Raw genomic sequence first — 18,072 nt, 5'->3', positions numbered from 1 at the left:
CAGTCTGGATTTGAAAAACCCCACCATAGTTCCTATAAATGATGAGAAAACATAAACACTCATCCCTTCCTACAGCAAACTAGATTGTCAATACAACCATATGAACCTGTTAGAGAAACCATAGCTTCATAAACTAAATTTGCCTAAAAGGAAAAAAGAGAACCGATTTTGAGTGACAAAATAAACAAAAGTACTCCATATATCGAACTTGCTTGTGCATATATCTATCTTAACGGGCAGTGCCCAAATCACCCATGTAATTAAAATCTACAGGAGAAACCAATTGAATACTTACATTGACTTCAAAGTAATAGCAGATAGTATCTTCCACAAAAAAAAATAGATTTAAAATAGATAAATAAATAATGCAGAATCTGAATTATCATTGGAAGAACTATAAAATTCAATACAAAATCGGAAAATCTTACATCTTGAGGCAGTTTCCGAACAAAATTAGTTAAAGATTCAATCTACAATTTAAGTAAAGCCAAACAGAACACTTTCTTTCTAGAAAGAAAGCAAGAATAATCAATAAAGTGCCAAGAGTAAAACAAATTCTCTCCCTAACAAACCTTGAGACGGTGGAGGCAAAATTTTCCACTACACACGCGTGGCGAGGGACGGTGCGGCGGCTGAGGCAGCACCACCGAGGAATGAGAGGAAGCCAGTGTTCGGACTATCTTGGTCGTCGAGGAACAGGTCCTCCGGAACCCTAAACGCACCGTGAGCGCACACAATGGCGAATCCAACCAACAGAGTCGAGATCAGAAGCGATCCGACGCTGGAGACGAAGACAACGATCACCGTCACCAACACCAAGCCGATGAGGGTTTCCGTATCTGAGAACGTGCGGCCGAGAATGACCAGTGGCTGATCGGACGGCCGGAAGAGGTAAAGGAAAGCCCAGGCGGCTAGGAGTGAGAGAAGAACAATGAGAGAGAACGGATGGGAGAGGAGCGAGAGTGCGAGAGCGATGCCGACTAGGATCGCGTAGTTCACGCGGAAATACGGGACGTTCTTCCGGATCCGGGAGTAGGCTTCGGTGAGGGAATCAGGTCTAGATAAAGAGCTCCGATCGAGGAGCTCGGACCAGGGGCGGCGCTGAGAGAAGCCATGGCGAACAGAGTTCGAGAGGCGTGAGAGGAAGGCGCGCAAGGCTGGTGTAGCGATCGTTGACTGAGACGGAGGGGGGGCAGCGGCTCCTTGGTTGGATTGGGAAATTGGGAGTGTCGGTGGAGAAGCCATGGATGGCGCGTGATGCGTGGTCCCGAAAATGGAGAGAGATCGAGAGACAAGGGTAGAGAATCAAGAGAGAACTTGGTTATGGGAGAGAATATAGTTAACAACGCTGGTGGTGGGGAAGGTTGTGATTCTCTATGTGAACGAATATGGTGTGGACGCGTCTAACACCATAAAACGACTTGTCGTACAAACTAAAGGAAATCAATCGAAAATGCCCACACCGATTTATATGGGGAGTTCTATTTACACCCTACACCGATTTATATGGGGAGTTCTATTTACACCCTACAAAATGATAAGTACACATCATTATTTTTGAAAAAATATAAACTTAAATAATTTTTAAAAATTACTCTTAATATTTTTTTTAAAAAAATTTCTCACATTATTTTATGTTAATTTCAATACTTATTTTGATTTTATTTTCATAATTTTTTCTAACTCATGTATATTTTTTTTTAATTTTTTCTAAGAAAATTTCGTATAATTTTTTATTTTAATTTTTTCCTCATAATATTTAATATATAATTTATTTTTGTTTGATAGGTATATTTTTTAAGAATATGAATTAGAAGAAAAAAAATTAAAAAAATTTAGTACAATTAAAGATATAAATTTTATATAAAATAAAAATTATTAAAATAGGGTGCCTTTAAAAAAATTTGGGGTGTAAATAAAATTTTCCTTCGGAAAAATGACCTGGCGTACTAACATAACATGACCCTTAAACCCCTCACACATAGTTCGTGAACGCATTCAAACCAAACCGGACAGCCAAACATAATCTTCCTCACTTGTTAACCAAGCCTCTAGTATTAGACGTATATTTATTTACTTTTTATTCTTTATTTCTTATGTTTTGTTTTTTTAGTGTAGCATAATAGTATTTTATAATCAATTAATAGCTTGTAACTTAAAGGTCTTGATGATCTCTCTCTTCCCTCACCACTAAACTAACCTTAGTGGCTTAAATTATCTATTTCCTTTGTTGGTGTAAAGGGCTCTTACCCAATTTTTTCACTTTGGTGTTTCCATCATATAAAGGGACTATGAGTATGAGCTGTAACTTCCGATTAATTCATCTCTGAACAAAAAGACTTCTTCTCACTCTAAAAGTTACTTCTCATCTTATACCTTAAGTACCTGACTATCCCTCAACATTGTGAGCTACAATTCTTTCTATACTTAAGTCATTGTGAATTTGAATTTTTCCGTAAAGCAAATAACATGCCAAAGTGGAATGTTGCTATTGCTACTGAGATTGCAACTATTGAAAATACTATAACATGTAAGTGGATTTACAAATAAAATATAATATTGATAGCACTACAAGGCCCGAGTGCCATCAACATTATTATTCAAATACATTTCCACTCAATAAGCTTGTTATTGATAAGCTTTTTTTGCCTTTGCTACTAAGGATGCTGTTTAAATCAATTAAATGTTCATATTTTTTTGCATAGTGATTTTTATGAAGAAGTGTTTACGACTATACCTCAAGCGTGTAGTCCAAAGGAATTACCATGTAATGTTGTTTGCAAATCGTGAAAGTCCTTGTATAGCATAAATCAAGCTTCTAGACAATGGTTTGAAAAAAAATAAAAGTTCTAGTGCATTATTTGAGGAAGGATTCAACTATTTTGCAACTAATCATTACTGATTCATGACACATTTCAAAACTAGCTTCATAATGTTGTTGGTTTAGATAGATAATGTTAATCTAGACAGTAATAACTTAAAAGAGCTAGAAGCTTTGAAAACTAGATTGACCAATTGATACAAGCTAAGGAATTTAGGCAACGTGAAATATTTTCTTAGTTTATAAATTGCAAGTTTTTCAAAGAGATATTTGTATCTCAAAGACCTTATGCCATACATCCAGTTAATAGAGGATATTGGTCCTTTGGGATGTAAACCAGTAACTACACAACAAATTTAAAACTAAGTCAATATTTGGGAAGTTAGTAAGCTACATTATCAGACTATAACAAAAGGTGAATTTATATTTCTCAGTTAACAAATTAGTTCAATTCTTGGCTAATCCTCGACCAAAGCATTCAAGGTCAAAGTTATTTTACAGACTTGTAGCTTGGCTAGGTACTAGAAGGTCTACAACAAGATTTTGTGTGTTTTTTTGGAAGGGGTGGGGGATTCTATATTCTCATGAAAAGGAAAAAGTAGCATACTGTGTCAAGATTTTCAGTAGAATATGAATATAGGACAGGGTCATGATTTTCAGTAGAATCACAATATAGGACAGGGCTGATGTCTCAAAAGCGTACGTTCTAAATGATCTTTAAGGAACACGTTTATTGGAACATCAAGGCCAGGGTGAATATTTGTAACGAATGCACACTTAAGTGAATCAAGTCAGGGTCTCAGTTCTCTCTAAGATTGGAAGGAATTATATTATTAAAGTAACGGTTTGATGAACAAGTTACAATAAAAAGAAATTACTCATTTCAATCACATTGTCTTAATTATATATATAAAATCAATAAATGATGGTATCTTTTCTGTAGGATGGCGCTCCTGACGTCATGGAGCAGCTGCATGGTTATGACTTGAAGTAAGTTTATTCTATCTTAAAAAAATTGTAGCTCATTGCATTTTGCATTTTTCATTTTAACAGTATATGTTTAGTTTACCACTTTGGTGCAGAGTTGATATCTGGTCTTTTGATATAACTGTAACAGAGCTTGCTCATGGTCATGCTCCTTTCTCAAGATATCCTCCAATAAAAGTGCATAGCTTGCTCAATCTACTGGACTCTAATCACATTAATTACGAATAGAGTTTAATCTGAACCAATTTTTAAATTATGAATAGGTACTACTAATGACACTGCAAAGTGGACCTCCTTGCGTTACTAATCTTTCAGATGATATGTTTTCTAATGTATGATCTTTACTTCTTAATATCTTATTTATACTTTTCATTCATTATGATTATACATGTGAATGAGCTTCTTTCTCTTTGTTGTTTTTCTTTAGAGCTTTAGGCAAATGGTTGTTTCTTGCTTGATAAAAGACCATTCAAGGCTCCTTTCTGCAAAAATATTGCTAAAACATTCATTCTGTAAGCAAGCTCAGTCAAAGGACTATATCCAAAGGGAGTTTTTAGAGGGGCTTTTTCAATATTGTTTTCAATTGTAATTGTATGTTTCTTTTTAATTTTGAGAATCTTTATAATTTATTATCTTTAACAATATGACGTAGATTTGTTTCTTTTACAAAAATATCAACAATTTACATAGGGAAATTTGAATTTCCATACCTACAGAACTTTATAATTTTTTTCTTAAATGCATACTCATTAAAATTTGTAATGTATGACCATTTTACCAATTTTCCAAAACTACCCCTCCCATTTGTAAATGCTCAGCCGACTCTCACCCACGATCAACCCCAACCCGAACCACCCTCACCCACGAAAACCCTCACCCACGATCAACCCCAACCCAAACCACCCTCACCCACGATCAACCCCAACTCGAACCACCCTCACCCACGAAAACCCCAACCCGAGCGATCCTCACCCACGCTCAACCCACGGCACCCACGAATCCCAACCCCAACCCGAACGACGGTCGAAGCCCAGGTCACCGCCGGTCCCACGAATCCCAGGCTCCGTCATCACCGACGGTCGAAGCCCACGAATCCCAAGCCCCCTCTTCACTGTCAGCCCATCAAATCTAAAACAAAAAAAAAAGGAAAGAAAGCCCCAGGTCTGATGGGGTCCGACCAATCGGACCCATCGGACCCCCTCTCTCTTCGTCTCTCTCAAACCGAATGAAAAAAAAGCCCCAGGTCCGATGGTCGGACCATGGGGTCCGATTGGTCGGACCCCATCGGACCCTTGTTGGGTTTTATGCCCTAAATAAAACTCATTTCAATATAATCAGATTTACTTATTAATATAGATCAGAAATAACATTTAATGTTGCATGGTTCACATGATTTATTTCATGATTATATGTACATAATGTATGAATTCATCTGAAACCTTTTTCACATACTTGATCCTGTTTATTGTGTCGTCAACACATTGGAAAGTAAACATGACTATGTGAATAAAGTTTCCTAGATTTATCAGACATAGGGTTTTACTGATATGATAATCTACAACAGAGTTTACTTGCATTTGGAGAAGTGCTATGTTCTTTCCAGAGCATTGGTTAAAGTAAAGCTCAGGTTGGATGCATGGAGTATGCATCGGAAGGGACCGATATTGAACTTTGACTTAGATTTATTAAACTTACCGTAATATCTATTCAAGTCAATATCGCCTAGTTGATCCTAGATCAAATGATCTTAATCCTGTTATGATTAGGCTCGATCTTGAGAGGCTATTTGTGTTCTTTGATTTGTTAGTTAAGCCTACTTTTGGGTCAGGGTGATACGTACATTTTGGGAACACGGTAGTGCAATTGAGTGGGAGCGCTAACATAAACATGGAATCTATAGCTTCTATCTGGCGAATAGTAAGTAAAGGATGATCTCCTTCGAGCTTGACCAAATGAAAATAAATGGTGGAGATCTCATTTCACATAAGCTGAAATATCATTTATACGGGGTTAAGTGTTTTAAGGATTAAATACATTGTAGGGTGTAACGGTAATCTAATCCCTTTATAGTGTAGATCATTCATATAGAAGATCATTGATCAAATTAGAATTATAACAATGGATAACTGATGATGTGTCTATATGGTGGAACATATAGAGCATTCTATATACTGAGAGTACAATTCTAAGTTCTATGCGTGGATTCAACGAAGAATTAATAAGTCAGTGAATTTAGGTTATAAATTCTTGATCTGCTTATTGGAAGCTCGGTTATATAGACCCATGGTCCTCGCACTAGTTGAGATAATATTGCTTGTAAAACTCATATAATTGGTTTTGATTAATCAATTATAAATCTCAAATTAGACTATATCTATTTGTGAATTTTTCACTAAGTAAGGGCGAAATTGTAAAGAAAGAGTTTTACGGGCATATTTGTTAATTATGATACTTTGTATGGTTCAATTAATAAATATGATAAATGACAATATTATTTAATAATTATTTATAGTTATTAAATAGTTAGAATTGGCATTTAAATGGTTGAATTAGAAAATTGGCGTTTTTGAGAAAATCAGATGCAGAAAAGATAAAATTGCAAAATTGCAAAAAGTGAGGCCCAAATCCACTATGCATGGCCGGCCACTTTTGTAGGGAATTTAAACTGATATTTTCATTATTTTAATGCCAAATAATTCAAACCTAACCCTAGTGGAATGCTATAAATAGATAGTAAAGGCTTCAGGAAATTTACACTAAATTTCTACACTTTTCTTCTGACTTTTCATTCAGAAAAAACCTGAGCCTTTCTCTCTCCCTATCTTTAGCCGCCACTTCTTCTCTTCCTTCCCTCTTCAATTTCGAAATTCTTAGTGTGAGAGTAGTGCCCACACACAGAAAGTGATACCTCAACCATAGTGAGGAAGATCGTGAAGAAAGACTTTCAGCAAGAGGGAGTTTCAGCACTAAAGAATCAGAGAAAGAGATCCAGGTTCAGATATTGATAATGCTCTGCTACAGAAAGGAATCAAGGGCTAGATATCTGAACGGAAGGAGTCATATTATTCCGCTGCACCCAATGTAAGGTTTACTAAACTTTATATGTGTTTATTTCATCGTTTTAGAAAGTTCATATTTAGGGTGTTAATCAACATACTTGTGAGTAGATCTAAGATCCTGGTAAAATAATTTCCAACAACCCCATGGTCCGACCATCGGACCTCGGGTGTGGGATGCCGAGATAGAGAGAGAAAGAGAGATGTTGTGAGAGTTTGAGGGATTTTTTTGGGGTTTTGAGAAAAGTGTCATATTTTTGTTAGTTTAAAATGTATTGGTTTAAGAATAAAATATTTTAATTTTTTAAGTATAGAAATCAAATTTCCCCTTTACATATTATTTAGCTTTTAATTTCATAAACTTAATATTATTGCTTTTGTTATATTTTACTAACATTTGAGTTTAAATTTTATTTCTTAAAATTTTGCACAATATATTATTTTTTTTTTCATCAAATTACTATTATGTTTTTTACAATTGTTATTCTAAAATTATTTATTTTAAAATTACATATAACATTTTTTTTAAAAAAAAAAAATTAAATATAACTAATAATACGTGGCTTGACCGTAACATTAGCTCAATTTATTTTACTGCATTTTTATTGAATTGATTTCAGTACTTATTATGTTATGTTATGTATGTTATGCCAACAATATTTTCACAACTAAATTATCCTTAAATAATAATATATAGTCAATAATAAGTATTGTTGAACGAAAAAAAATAATAAATAAAATTATTATTATTTCATTATTTCTTAAAAAAAAAATAAGTGGCTTTAAAAGAATAATAATAAAAAAAAAAATTAATCAGTCAACCAGACTTCCCACTCGCCAATTTTTAATCATCCTTTATGTTACAGGAAAAAAAAAATAATTTTATTGGAAAAAATAGGGTCTACAAATAAGAGGAGTTGAGAACTGAAAAGGGGATGGAGACTTCGAAAAAAAAAAGATCTAAGAGAGAGAAAAGAAACACAGGAAAAAAAAAAACTACGGTACTTTTCTAGCAACAATTAAAAAGCTTCAAGGATAAGTGTTCAGGGAATGATCCCATTCCTATTTCTTTTTCTTTTGATGTATATTTTGCTCCTCTCCCGTTCTTATTTTTTGTTTCTCTATTCATTTATGGAATGCCCTCATTCCATAAATGAAAATGGATGCCCTCATTCCACAAAAAAAAAACAAAAATTAGATGCTCTCATCCATGGAATGCCCTTATTTCACATAAAAAAATAGATGCTCTCATCCAAGGAATGCCCTCATTCCACAAAAACAATGGATCCTCTCATCCAAGGAATGACCTCATTCCACAAAAAAAAAAAAAAAAAAAAAATGGATGCTCTCATCCAAGGAATGCCTCATTCAACTAAAAAATTGAGATGCCCTCATTCTCTCTAATTTTTCTTTACATATATATATATACTAGTTAGATATTGCGTGCGAGGCACGTATATTTAGTTTTATGCTAGGTGTTTTCTATTTTATTTAAAAATAATACAATAAATAATTAAAAAAAAACATATAATTAATTATTATTTGAAATTATTTTTAAGTATATTAAATAGTAGTATTGTAAATTGTGTGTCAGTATATTTTATAAATAAAACATAATTGTATCTATAAATTTATGATATGTACATTGTTATTAATAATAAAAAGTACGTTAATCTTAATATATACATACTCATATAGTAGTTATCCTTGACGTGAAATTTTTGTATTTTTTTTTAGGAAGCATGGGTTCTCCCCCTTAAGCAACTCAATTGATCATATACTATCTATATGATAAATAACAAAGTTAAAAGTATTCCTACAAAATTAATTATTATTTTTTCAATTAGGGATTTGTTTTTAAATTATTATATAGTTATTAATTAAATAATAATTAATAATTACAGTGATGATTATTTTTTCAATTAGGGATTTGTTTTTAACTGGCGCAGAAAATTCACAACAAATCTGTTAAACACAACAAATATCAGTTCAAATATTAATGAGATTTGTTTTATTTTTATTTTATTATATATAAATAATATTTTATTATTTTATTAAATATAAATAAAAAGTCACCCATGAATTTCTCATAAACCAAGAATTCAGTTATATAGGCACACTTTATATAGAATAGATATGACATTACTTTCTTTTAATATATGTTTGAAAAGAAAAAAAAATAAAAAAAAAAGAAGAAAGCGATACAGTTAAAAAAAAAGGAAAATTATGTTATACATGTTGGTACTATCGGGTGAGGATTTGTACTCCAAATTGAATGGGACAGAAATTAAAAAAAAAAAAAAAGAGTGTAACCTTAAAATCTTTTATATATATAGGGGAATTCTAAGGTACGCTATGCTTTTTCTTCCTTATGCTATAGGGAAGTCTAATTGACCAATCATAATTTAAACAAAAAAAAATGTATATAAATTTTATCATTGTTTGTGTAGCTGATTGTTATGCAATGGAGAGAGTAGAACCACATCATACATATAGACGTCTAGGTGGGAGATGATATCCAAACTAGGCCAAAAATGGGCCGTGTCATTCACGGGCGCGTGAGGGTCCTATTTTGAGCTTGTGAAATGCCACGTTGCAGCTGGATGAGTTTGTGGGCTGCTATTTTTGTGCATTTGTTGGTTACAAAAAAAAAATACATTACATTAATTTTATAAAAATTTTAAAAATTGTTTACAGTAAGAATTTATCAGCTCAACTTTAGTTAAAAAATCAAAAACAACATTAACCGCTCAAACCGCCCGCACCACACCGTATCGCAAAAAAAATGCGGTTTGAAATTGTTTGCAGTGTGGTCGCGGTTTGAATTTTTCCTAAATCGCGCAGTGTGGTGCGGTTTGCAGTTTTGAATTATACTAATTTTTATATTTATTTAGGTCCAATATGTGAATGTTCAACCCAAACCTCACTAATTATTGTATTATTGAAACCTATTTTTTTTCATTTTCATTTTCAAGCCTTATAGTATTTTTGACAAGTGTTGCTCAAACTTTGTTGTATTTGTGATAGTTTAATTATTTGGTGATAGTCTAAATCGCAGGAACCGCAAAAACCGCACCGCACCGCACCATTTTTTGCGGTGCGGTTTTTTAGTTTCGCAGTGCGGGTGCGGTTTGGGAAATTCGAAAAACTGCACGTCCGAGTTGGTTTGAAAAAATGTTCAAAAACCGCACAACCCGCACCACGAACACCCCTACCTAGTAGTACTGGAAATTACTCCTAATATTTATTAAGTGTGGCTTATCGCCTTTTGTTGTCGAGCAAATTTCGACAACACCAGTTTTGTGCGAGTATTCAAGAGATGCTTGAATACCAAATAATAGATATGCGAGTACTCACTTTGAATAGCGAGTACTCAAACAGTATAGTGTATAATGTATGCGAGTATTGTAAATAGTATAAAATAGACACGGAAAAATATAGTGGTTCAGCAGAAGCTTCGGGCTCGGCCTGCCTAATCCACTGTTGAAAAGAGTACTCTAGCTCTGTTTTTTCATTCAGATCAGCCCCTTTGAATGGAGGGGAAAGCCTCTACTTATAGGTAGTAGGCATCGGTTACAAATAATGGTCACAATGAGACCGTTACAAAATAATAATGATAATGATAACAATTGGCTTATTAATCAAATTAATTACAACGGTTATAAAATATGTGTAACGTTTGTCATGAATGCTCTTTGAATGTTTGACTGTTGACTTTCGTTGATTGGTGTATGTATTTGCGTCTTTCCCTATTGATACTGCAATTTCATCAAATATGCGAGGTGTGCCTTTCTTAATATAGCGAGATCTCTTTTAGTTAATATTGCGAGATCCTTTCTTTCGGTACTGCGAGTACTATAATATTGCGAGTCACCTTCAATACAACGAGTTCTCTATAGACAAGTCTTTCTCGCGGGGAGGGTAAATTTATGCCTATAACACATGCCCCTAGTTCTTCAGTATAGCTTGCTCTGTGCTGGAGAACTTAAAATAGTCCAAGCCCGCGTTTGTCGATGATCATGATGCCTTATTCATGTTGTGCGTCACATTTTTGATTGGTTATCTAAACTCGCAGGTTTCTTATAAGACCATCGCACAATAAAAATGTGAATCTCGCGAGATTCTTTTGGATGTGTGAACCGCTCGTGGTTCATATTGATGCATGGACCTCGCGGGGTTTTCATCGGTGTATGAACCTATCGGGGTTCTTATGAACCTTGTGAGGTTCTAATTGATGCATGGACTTCTTGGAGTTTGCACTGATGTATGAACCTTACGGGGTTCAAATAAATGCACAAACCTCTTGAGGTTTGTTTTGTTGTGTGAACCTCTCAGGGTTCTTAACTCATGGAATGCTTGCGACTAAACAGGTCGCGTATCGGGCATTCGTGTATGAACCTCTCGGGGTTCTTATTTCATGGAATGCCTGCGACTAAACAGGTCGCGTATCGGGCATTCGTGTATGAACCTCTCGGGGTTCTTATTTCATGGAATGCCTGCGACTAAATGGGTCGCATATCAAGCATTTTTGTACGAACCTCTCGGGGTTCTTATTTCATGGAATGCCTGCGACTAAATGGGTCGCATATCAAGCATTTGTGTACGAACCTCTCGGGGTTCTTATTTCATGGAATGCCTGCGACTAAACGGGTCGCGCATCGGGCATTCATGTGCTGACAACATAGAACTCGCGGGTTCTGGTCGAGTTGTCGTACACATTGGTCATTCGGACCAAATGCTTTGTAAAGATGCAGTCTTTACATAGGCTTGAGGGAGAAACACCGGGTCATCACATATACTCGATATATGTCTCGACTGTGCTAACTTCTCTCTACGTCCCGCTTTTATTCTTTTTACTATGCGATGCATAGTGTGCGACTAGACCCTATCTCGGTCGCACCTTCTCGCAAGTTTCGATCATGCAAGGAAATACTGTGGGAATTGCTCCCTTATCATGCCCCTAGTTCTTGCGATGACATGTTGCTGTCTAATCGTTGAACTTTTCTTGAGGGACATTTGATCTGTCACATTGCAGGTGATCTTTAGTTTTACCTTATCGAGGTTTTCATAATGACTATCGATCATCATTTATATTTTCAAGATGTCCTGTCAGCAGAACTCTTTGGAGTCTGTACTGTCCGTTAGGACGGAGTGGCAATTTTTTCATGAATCGTCCAAATAAGGCATAGATTTGGCCATATATACGATGTGCTAGTATTAAAAGTACCGAGCACCATCAGGGGTTTGCGATAAACTTGTTATTTTATCATGCAAAAATGAGTCTTTGGACTTGCCTATTTATGAAAAATAATTATTGCAATAGACTCGCTAAATAATTAAGAAAAAATGAGCGCACATAGCTCGCCAATTTGCGATTACTTAAGAATGAGCATAGTTGGCCCAAATAATTATGCAAAAAATGAGCACACATTGGGCTCGCCAATGAACGAATAAATGTATGAAGATCATACTTGGCTCCTAAATAGCCATGCAAAAAATGAGCACAGACAGTGCTCGCCAATTTGCGATTAGATAAGCATAATCGTGGGAAAAAATAAACACTATTTTCGACTTGCCAACTATTTTTGAGCATATGCAAAAATGAGCATTATAGTTGGCTCTAAGTATCATGCAAAAATGAGCACACATTGGGCTCGCCAATTTGCGATTATGAAAAAATGGGTATTGCAATACGCTCATAAATAATTATGCAAGAAATAAGTGTCATGTTTCACTCTACTTTGCAAAAAATAGCTTTATCATGCATTCAGATGCATTTCTATTCCCCTTAGAAGTTAACGGATAATAATTTATCAAATATAGAACAATTATTTGACCAAAGTGCTGGACTTGATTAAAATAAAGGAAAAAGTGCACCTGGTAATCTGTAGGCGTTGGGCTATCCGCACATATAGCGTCTAGGTGTTGATTGATCCCTTCTCGTTCCTCTAATATATCGTGCCTCTTTACTTTTATACATCTGATATATAAGCGGGTGGTATTTACCAAGTGGGCCATCGGGCCCTAAAATGAGACAAAAAAGTCTTTTGCCTTTGGTAATTAATTCATCGTCCGAACCTTTTGAGTAGGGTTCGATTCTTTCATTTTTCTGAGACGTTAGCCAGCAAACCTTTTGGGTTTGTGTTGCCCGATTGAATCGGAGCGGTGCCTAAGCGAGACATTGGACATATCTGCGATGTGCTAATGGATAAAAATAATTGAGCACTATCGCGAGTTTGCCATATACTTGGTATTTTAGCATACATAAATGAGTGTTTGAGCTCGCCTCTTCGAGAGTACATAAGCATAATTGTGAACTTGTCAAATAATTTTGCAAAAAATGAGCACACGTAGGGCTCGCCAATTTGCAAATAGAAATAAAATAGCGGCTGAAAGTGATCCACACATACGAGAGAGCTTCTACTTTGTTTTGGCTAAGTATTTGGCCAGCATTTTTGAGATCCTACACGATACATTTCTGAGGACTTTGGGCTCCACATATGACTTGTGCATGGGTGTTGAAACATTTACATGCTTCAGACATTGGGCCACTCAAAATTAATTCACGAGAGATGAATTTGGGCCATAAACGTTTTATGTGCAGTTTGTTTTCCACATAAAAAATAGATACCAATTGGGCCTGTTATCTCTAAGAAGCCTCAAGGTTCAAGGCTTTAGTAGGGTTCCCTCTTTATCAATTAAACGTCTACCTTTTATATAGCAGAGGCGCCGACAACGTTACAAATAATTAACTTTCAGGTACATTTCTTCAAAGATAAAAATTGATACGTTTTGGCCTTTGGGTTCTTCTTAGTTACCCCACTCTCCTTTAATGCAAAAATAATTTTTTTTTTTTTGCAGTTGGACGGTTGGCGTCTCTATTGCCGTTGTATGTAACTCGAGATAGCGACGCCGTTTCAGGTTTCTTGATTCCTTTCTCTTCCAGTGACGGGAATGGTGACCAGGTGGGCGTAGTAGCTAGTCGTCCTTTACTACATGTATACACAGTTATATATCACAGTACTAGGCGAATCTTCATTGCGGAATGGTGACGAGATTTCGTTTTTATCTCGTCACTTTTCTATGCGGACCAGCGAGGTCTACATTATCTTTTTCGTCCTTGTGGCTGCCATTTTTTGGTTGTGCGGTCATGGCGCTGAAATCACAATCGCCTTCTCCGCAGATTACTCAATAAATGGCCCTTACTGGGAACAACTCTCTGTCTCGACTGTCATATACCAAGATAGTAAGTCACAACATCAGTGTTTCTGTTTGTGCAACTTCTTTTTGGCGATGAGTCGAGGTAGTATGTAATCACTACTTTTTTCTTAGTGCAATTCGATTTCTCGTTGCTATGATTCCTGAAACAATCTGTAGTCTTTGGTATTGGGGGCTCTTCTCAGGTTGTGGTTGTTTGTCCCTTCGAATAGATTTGTGGATAATCTCAGACGGAGATATTTATTTGATTTTGCTGATGTGAATTTTCTTCTGGAATTTTTTGTGTTGCTTTGAACAGTGCTGTTGATAATCTCTTGATCATAGTTGATCTCTGAATGTTGGGGCTGAGATTGCTCACATATTGTCTGATTGAATAGAGGCTGATTTTGTATATACTCGTTCATCACGTTGTGATTTTCCTCCAAAAAATCATAGAATTATTATAAAAATCGTTCCCACAGACGGCGCCAATTGTTGTCGAGCAAATTTCGACAACACCAGTTTTGTGCGAGTATTCAAGAGATGCTTGAATACCAAATAATAGATATGCGAGTACTCACTTTGAATAGCGAGTACTCAAACAGTATAGTGTATAATGTATGCGAGTATTGTAAATAGTATAAAATAGACACGGAAAAATATAGTGGTTCAGCAGGAGCTTCGGGCTCGACCTGCCTAATCCACTGTTGAAAAGAGTACTCTAGCTCTGTTTTTTCATTCAGATCAACCCCTTTGAATGGAGGGGAAAGCCTCTACTTATAGGTAGTAGGCATCGGTTACAAATAATGGTCATAATGAGACCGTTACAAAATAATAATGATAATGATAACAATTGGCTTATTAATCAAATTAATTACAACGGTTATAAAATATGTGTAACGTTTGTCATGAATGCTCTTTGAATGTTTGACTGTTGACTTTCGTTGATTGGTGTATGTATTTGCGTCTTTCCCTATTGATACTGCGATTTCATCAAATATATGCGAGGTGTGCCTTTCTTAATATAGCGAGATCTCTTTTAGTTAATATTGCGAGATCCTTTCTTTCGGTACTGCGAGTACTATAATATTGCGAGTCACCTTCAATACAACGAGTTCTCTATAGACAAGTCTTTCTCGCGGGGAGGGTAAATTTATGCCTATAACACCTTTAAAAAGTCGCCTTTAATAATTCACTATAAATTAGAGGCAAAAGTACTTAAGTAATTGATTTTGCTATAACGAAGTATTAGTATAAAAAAATTATTAGCAAAATTCGTAAGTAAAATTATTTTATGAAAATAAATACTTATACAAAAATAATTTAAATTAACTCTTAAAAAATAATAATAATTTAAATTAAAAATTAATATTTTTTTAATTATTAATATTATTTTTTTAAAAAAAAATAAATATATAATTAAATATTATTATAATATGTGTAAAGTTTTAATTGCATACAAGCAGTCCTATCGTAACAGTATACACCTTATATCTTAATGACCACATGATCTAAAATCAATGGTTAAAAAAACTTCCCTACCGGTAGGGAACTTATGTTAAGTCCTACCATAGTCTTGCCCTATATATATAATCTGGTCAAAAAAAAAAATATCGCAAACCACTCACTCATTGTGAGGATTTGGATATATATATATATATCTTTATATATTAAAAGTGCCTATCTAACGGCATTTCTTGGTTTAACATTCTTGGTTTAACAGAATATACTTAAAAATAAAAGAATATTCTGTTAAATTTAACGATTAGGTTTGATCTCCCGTTAAAAAATAAACCCAATAATTAAACCTAAAAAATTAAACAATCTTTTAAATAAACAATCTTTTAAATATTAATAATCTTTTTTTAAATTAAAAAAAATCATGTTAGCCACATATCTCTCTAACAAACCTATCTTGGGAGAATATTAATAATTTTTTTTATTTATTTTTTAAAAAAGAAAAATATAGATAAAATATCTAGAAAAGATAATATAAAAGAAGATTGATTGTGTTGGCTTAGAGATTTTTGGGCTTGGGCTTAAAAAAATAATAAAAAAAAATAAAATGGGCTGTAATTAGTATTTACCTTATATGTTTGTGCTTATTTTTAGTTTTATTTTTAATTTTACCACCAAGAGGAGAAGGTTGAAAAATATTAGAATATGAAAATATTATTGGTGCTTATTAGTAATTTGCAAAGAATGTGAAAGTCTATAAATATATAGTTGTGTAGCTATTATTAAATATGAAATGAGATAATAGAACTTTTTTCAATTAGAAGATTAATGTACATTTTACTATTAATAACATATATTATTATAACACAATTATGTTTTACTTACTAAATATACTGACACATATTTTATTTTTATAAAACAAATCGTTCAAATAATTATACTATTTTAATTATTAATTAAAATAAAAAACTAAAATATTAAATAAAACTAACACTACGTGGCTTGGCACGTAACAATCACCTAGTATATATATATAAATATATATGAAAAGTCTTTGTCTCATGCAGCATCATTGAGGTTGTGTATACATATACATATATTATAAATTCACAAAAAGAGAGAATCATCAATATATATATATATATATATATATATATATAAAGGAAAGCATCAAAAGATTTAGGTGGCATTCTCTATCTTTTTTATTCTATTTTTTCTAATTTTGAGGGCTTAACATTTTCTCCAACAAAAATAAAATCAAAGTGTGTTTGCATTAATTTTGTAACATTAAAAAAAAAAAAAAAAACTATTAATATGCACATTTATTTTGTAACATATAAAAACTATTGGTATTCCTTCCACATATATATATATATAATTAGTCTTTATTAAACACAAAATATATTATTTATTTATAGAATTTTATAAATCATATAATTGAGTTTTTTAAAATATATATATATAATTTAGTTTATGAACAATAAAATTCATTTCTATATATATAAAAAAATTCAGTACTTAATATTCACACATATACAATATTATTTTACACATTATTCACATATATAGTTTATAATTGTATATTCACATACATAATTTATGATCCGCAATGACTTCTAATATTCTTATATTCTATATTATCTATTTTTATTTCTTTATTATTTTAAAAATTTCTTAACATATACAATTACAAAATAATAATAGCTCTACAAAAATAATAGTTACGATTAATTAATGTATCAAGATACAATGCATATATACACATATACACTCTTCCACCTTCCTATATTTGAGACAATATAAATTTTAATTAATATAATAAAATTATATATCATCAATATTAATAATTATACATTACTCTTGAAAGTTCAAAAACTAGGTTAGTAATAACATTATTTATTTTATACATATATATATAATATGTTTTGGTATTGGTAAAGACTATAGGACCCCTAAAATTTATGTACTTATATATATTTAGAAGCTCCAAAGTCCAAATGTTATATGAGTTTGATATTGTAATCATATAGAAAACCACTTTCATGTATTCTTTTTATGTCTTCTTAAGATTTTAGTTTCTTCTATTTTTTTTTTCTTTTTGAGCTATTCAAAAATATTCAAATAATATATATCACTGTAATTGAAAATATTCATGTATTCTTTTTATGTCTTCTTAAGATTTTAGTTTCTTCTATTTTTTTTTTCTTTTTGAGCTATTCAAAAATATTCAAGTAATATATATCACTGTAATTGAAAATATTCATGTATTCTTTTTATGTCTTCTTAAGATTTTAGTTTCTTCTATTTTTTTTTTCTTTTTGAGCTATTCAAAAATATTCAAGTAATATATATCACTGTAATTGAAAATTATTGTCATGTTAGTGTTGTTTTTATATGATATTTTGCAAGATTATCGTCACAAATGAAAATTCAACACAAGAGAGAAAGTAAATTCTATTCAATTGTTATAGTTGCAAGAAAAAAAAATATCAGGTAATTTTCTTTTGAAAAAAAAAAATTTCTCTCATATATTCTCTTACTATATTCTTCTCA

At 33.0% G+C, this 18,072-nt stretch overlaps 2 protein-coding genes across 2 annotated transcripts; one reads left to right on the top strand and one right to left on the bottom strand.

Annotated features, from left to right (window-relative positions):
- Nucleotides 1–363: 363 nt before the first annotated feature.
- LOC133033709 (PRA1 family protein B3-like) lies at nucleotides 364–1,423 on the bottom strand. The gene has a single exon (XM_061108758.1). It carries the CDS (start codon nucleotides 1,243–1,245, stop codon nucleotides 601–603), a length of 645 nt encoding a protein of 214 aa, XP_060964741.1. The 5' UTR covers nucleotides 1,246–1,423; the 3' UTR covers nucleotides 364–600.
- Nucleotides 1,424–3,782: 2,359 nt separating this feature from the next.
- Nucleotides 3,783–14,417, top strand: LOC133035769 (uncharacterized). Its single transcript, XM_061111976.1, has 7 exons — nucleotides 3,783–3,811; nucleotides 3,904–3,985; nucleotides 4,072–4,140; nucleotides 4,236–4,320; nucleotides 13,726–13,829; nucleotides 14,242–14,267; nucleotides 14,381–14,417. Exons 1-7 carry the CDS (start codon nucleotides 3,783–3,785, stop codon nucleotides 14,415–14,417), a joined length of 432 nt encoding a protein of 143 aa, XP_060967959.1.
- The last annotated feature ends 3,655 nt before the right edge of the window (nucleotides 14,418–18,072 follow it).

This window comes from Cannabis sativa, chromosome 1 (assembly GCF_029168945.1).
Source record: "Cannabis sativa cultivar Pink pepper isolate KNU-18-1 chromosome 1, ASM2916894v1, whole genome shotgun sequence".
NCBI lineage: Eukaryota > Viridiplantae > Streptophyta > Magnoliopsida > Rosales > Cannabaceae > Cannabis > Cannabis sativa.
This window is presented reverse-complemented; position numbering and strand designations above follow the sequence as displayed.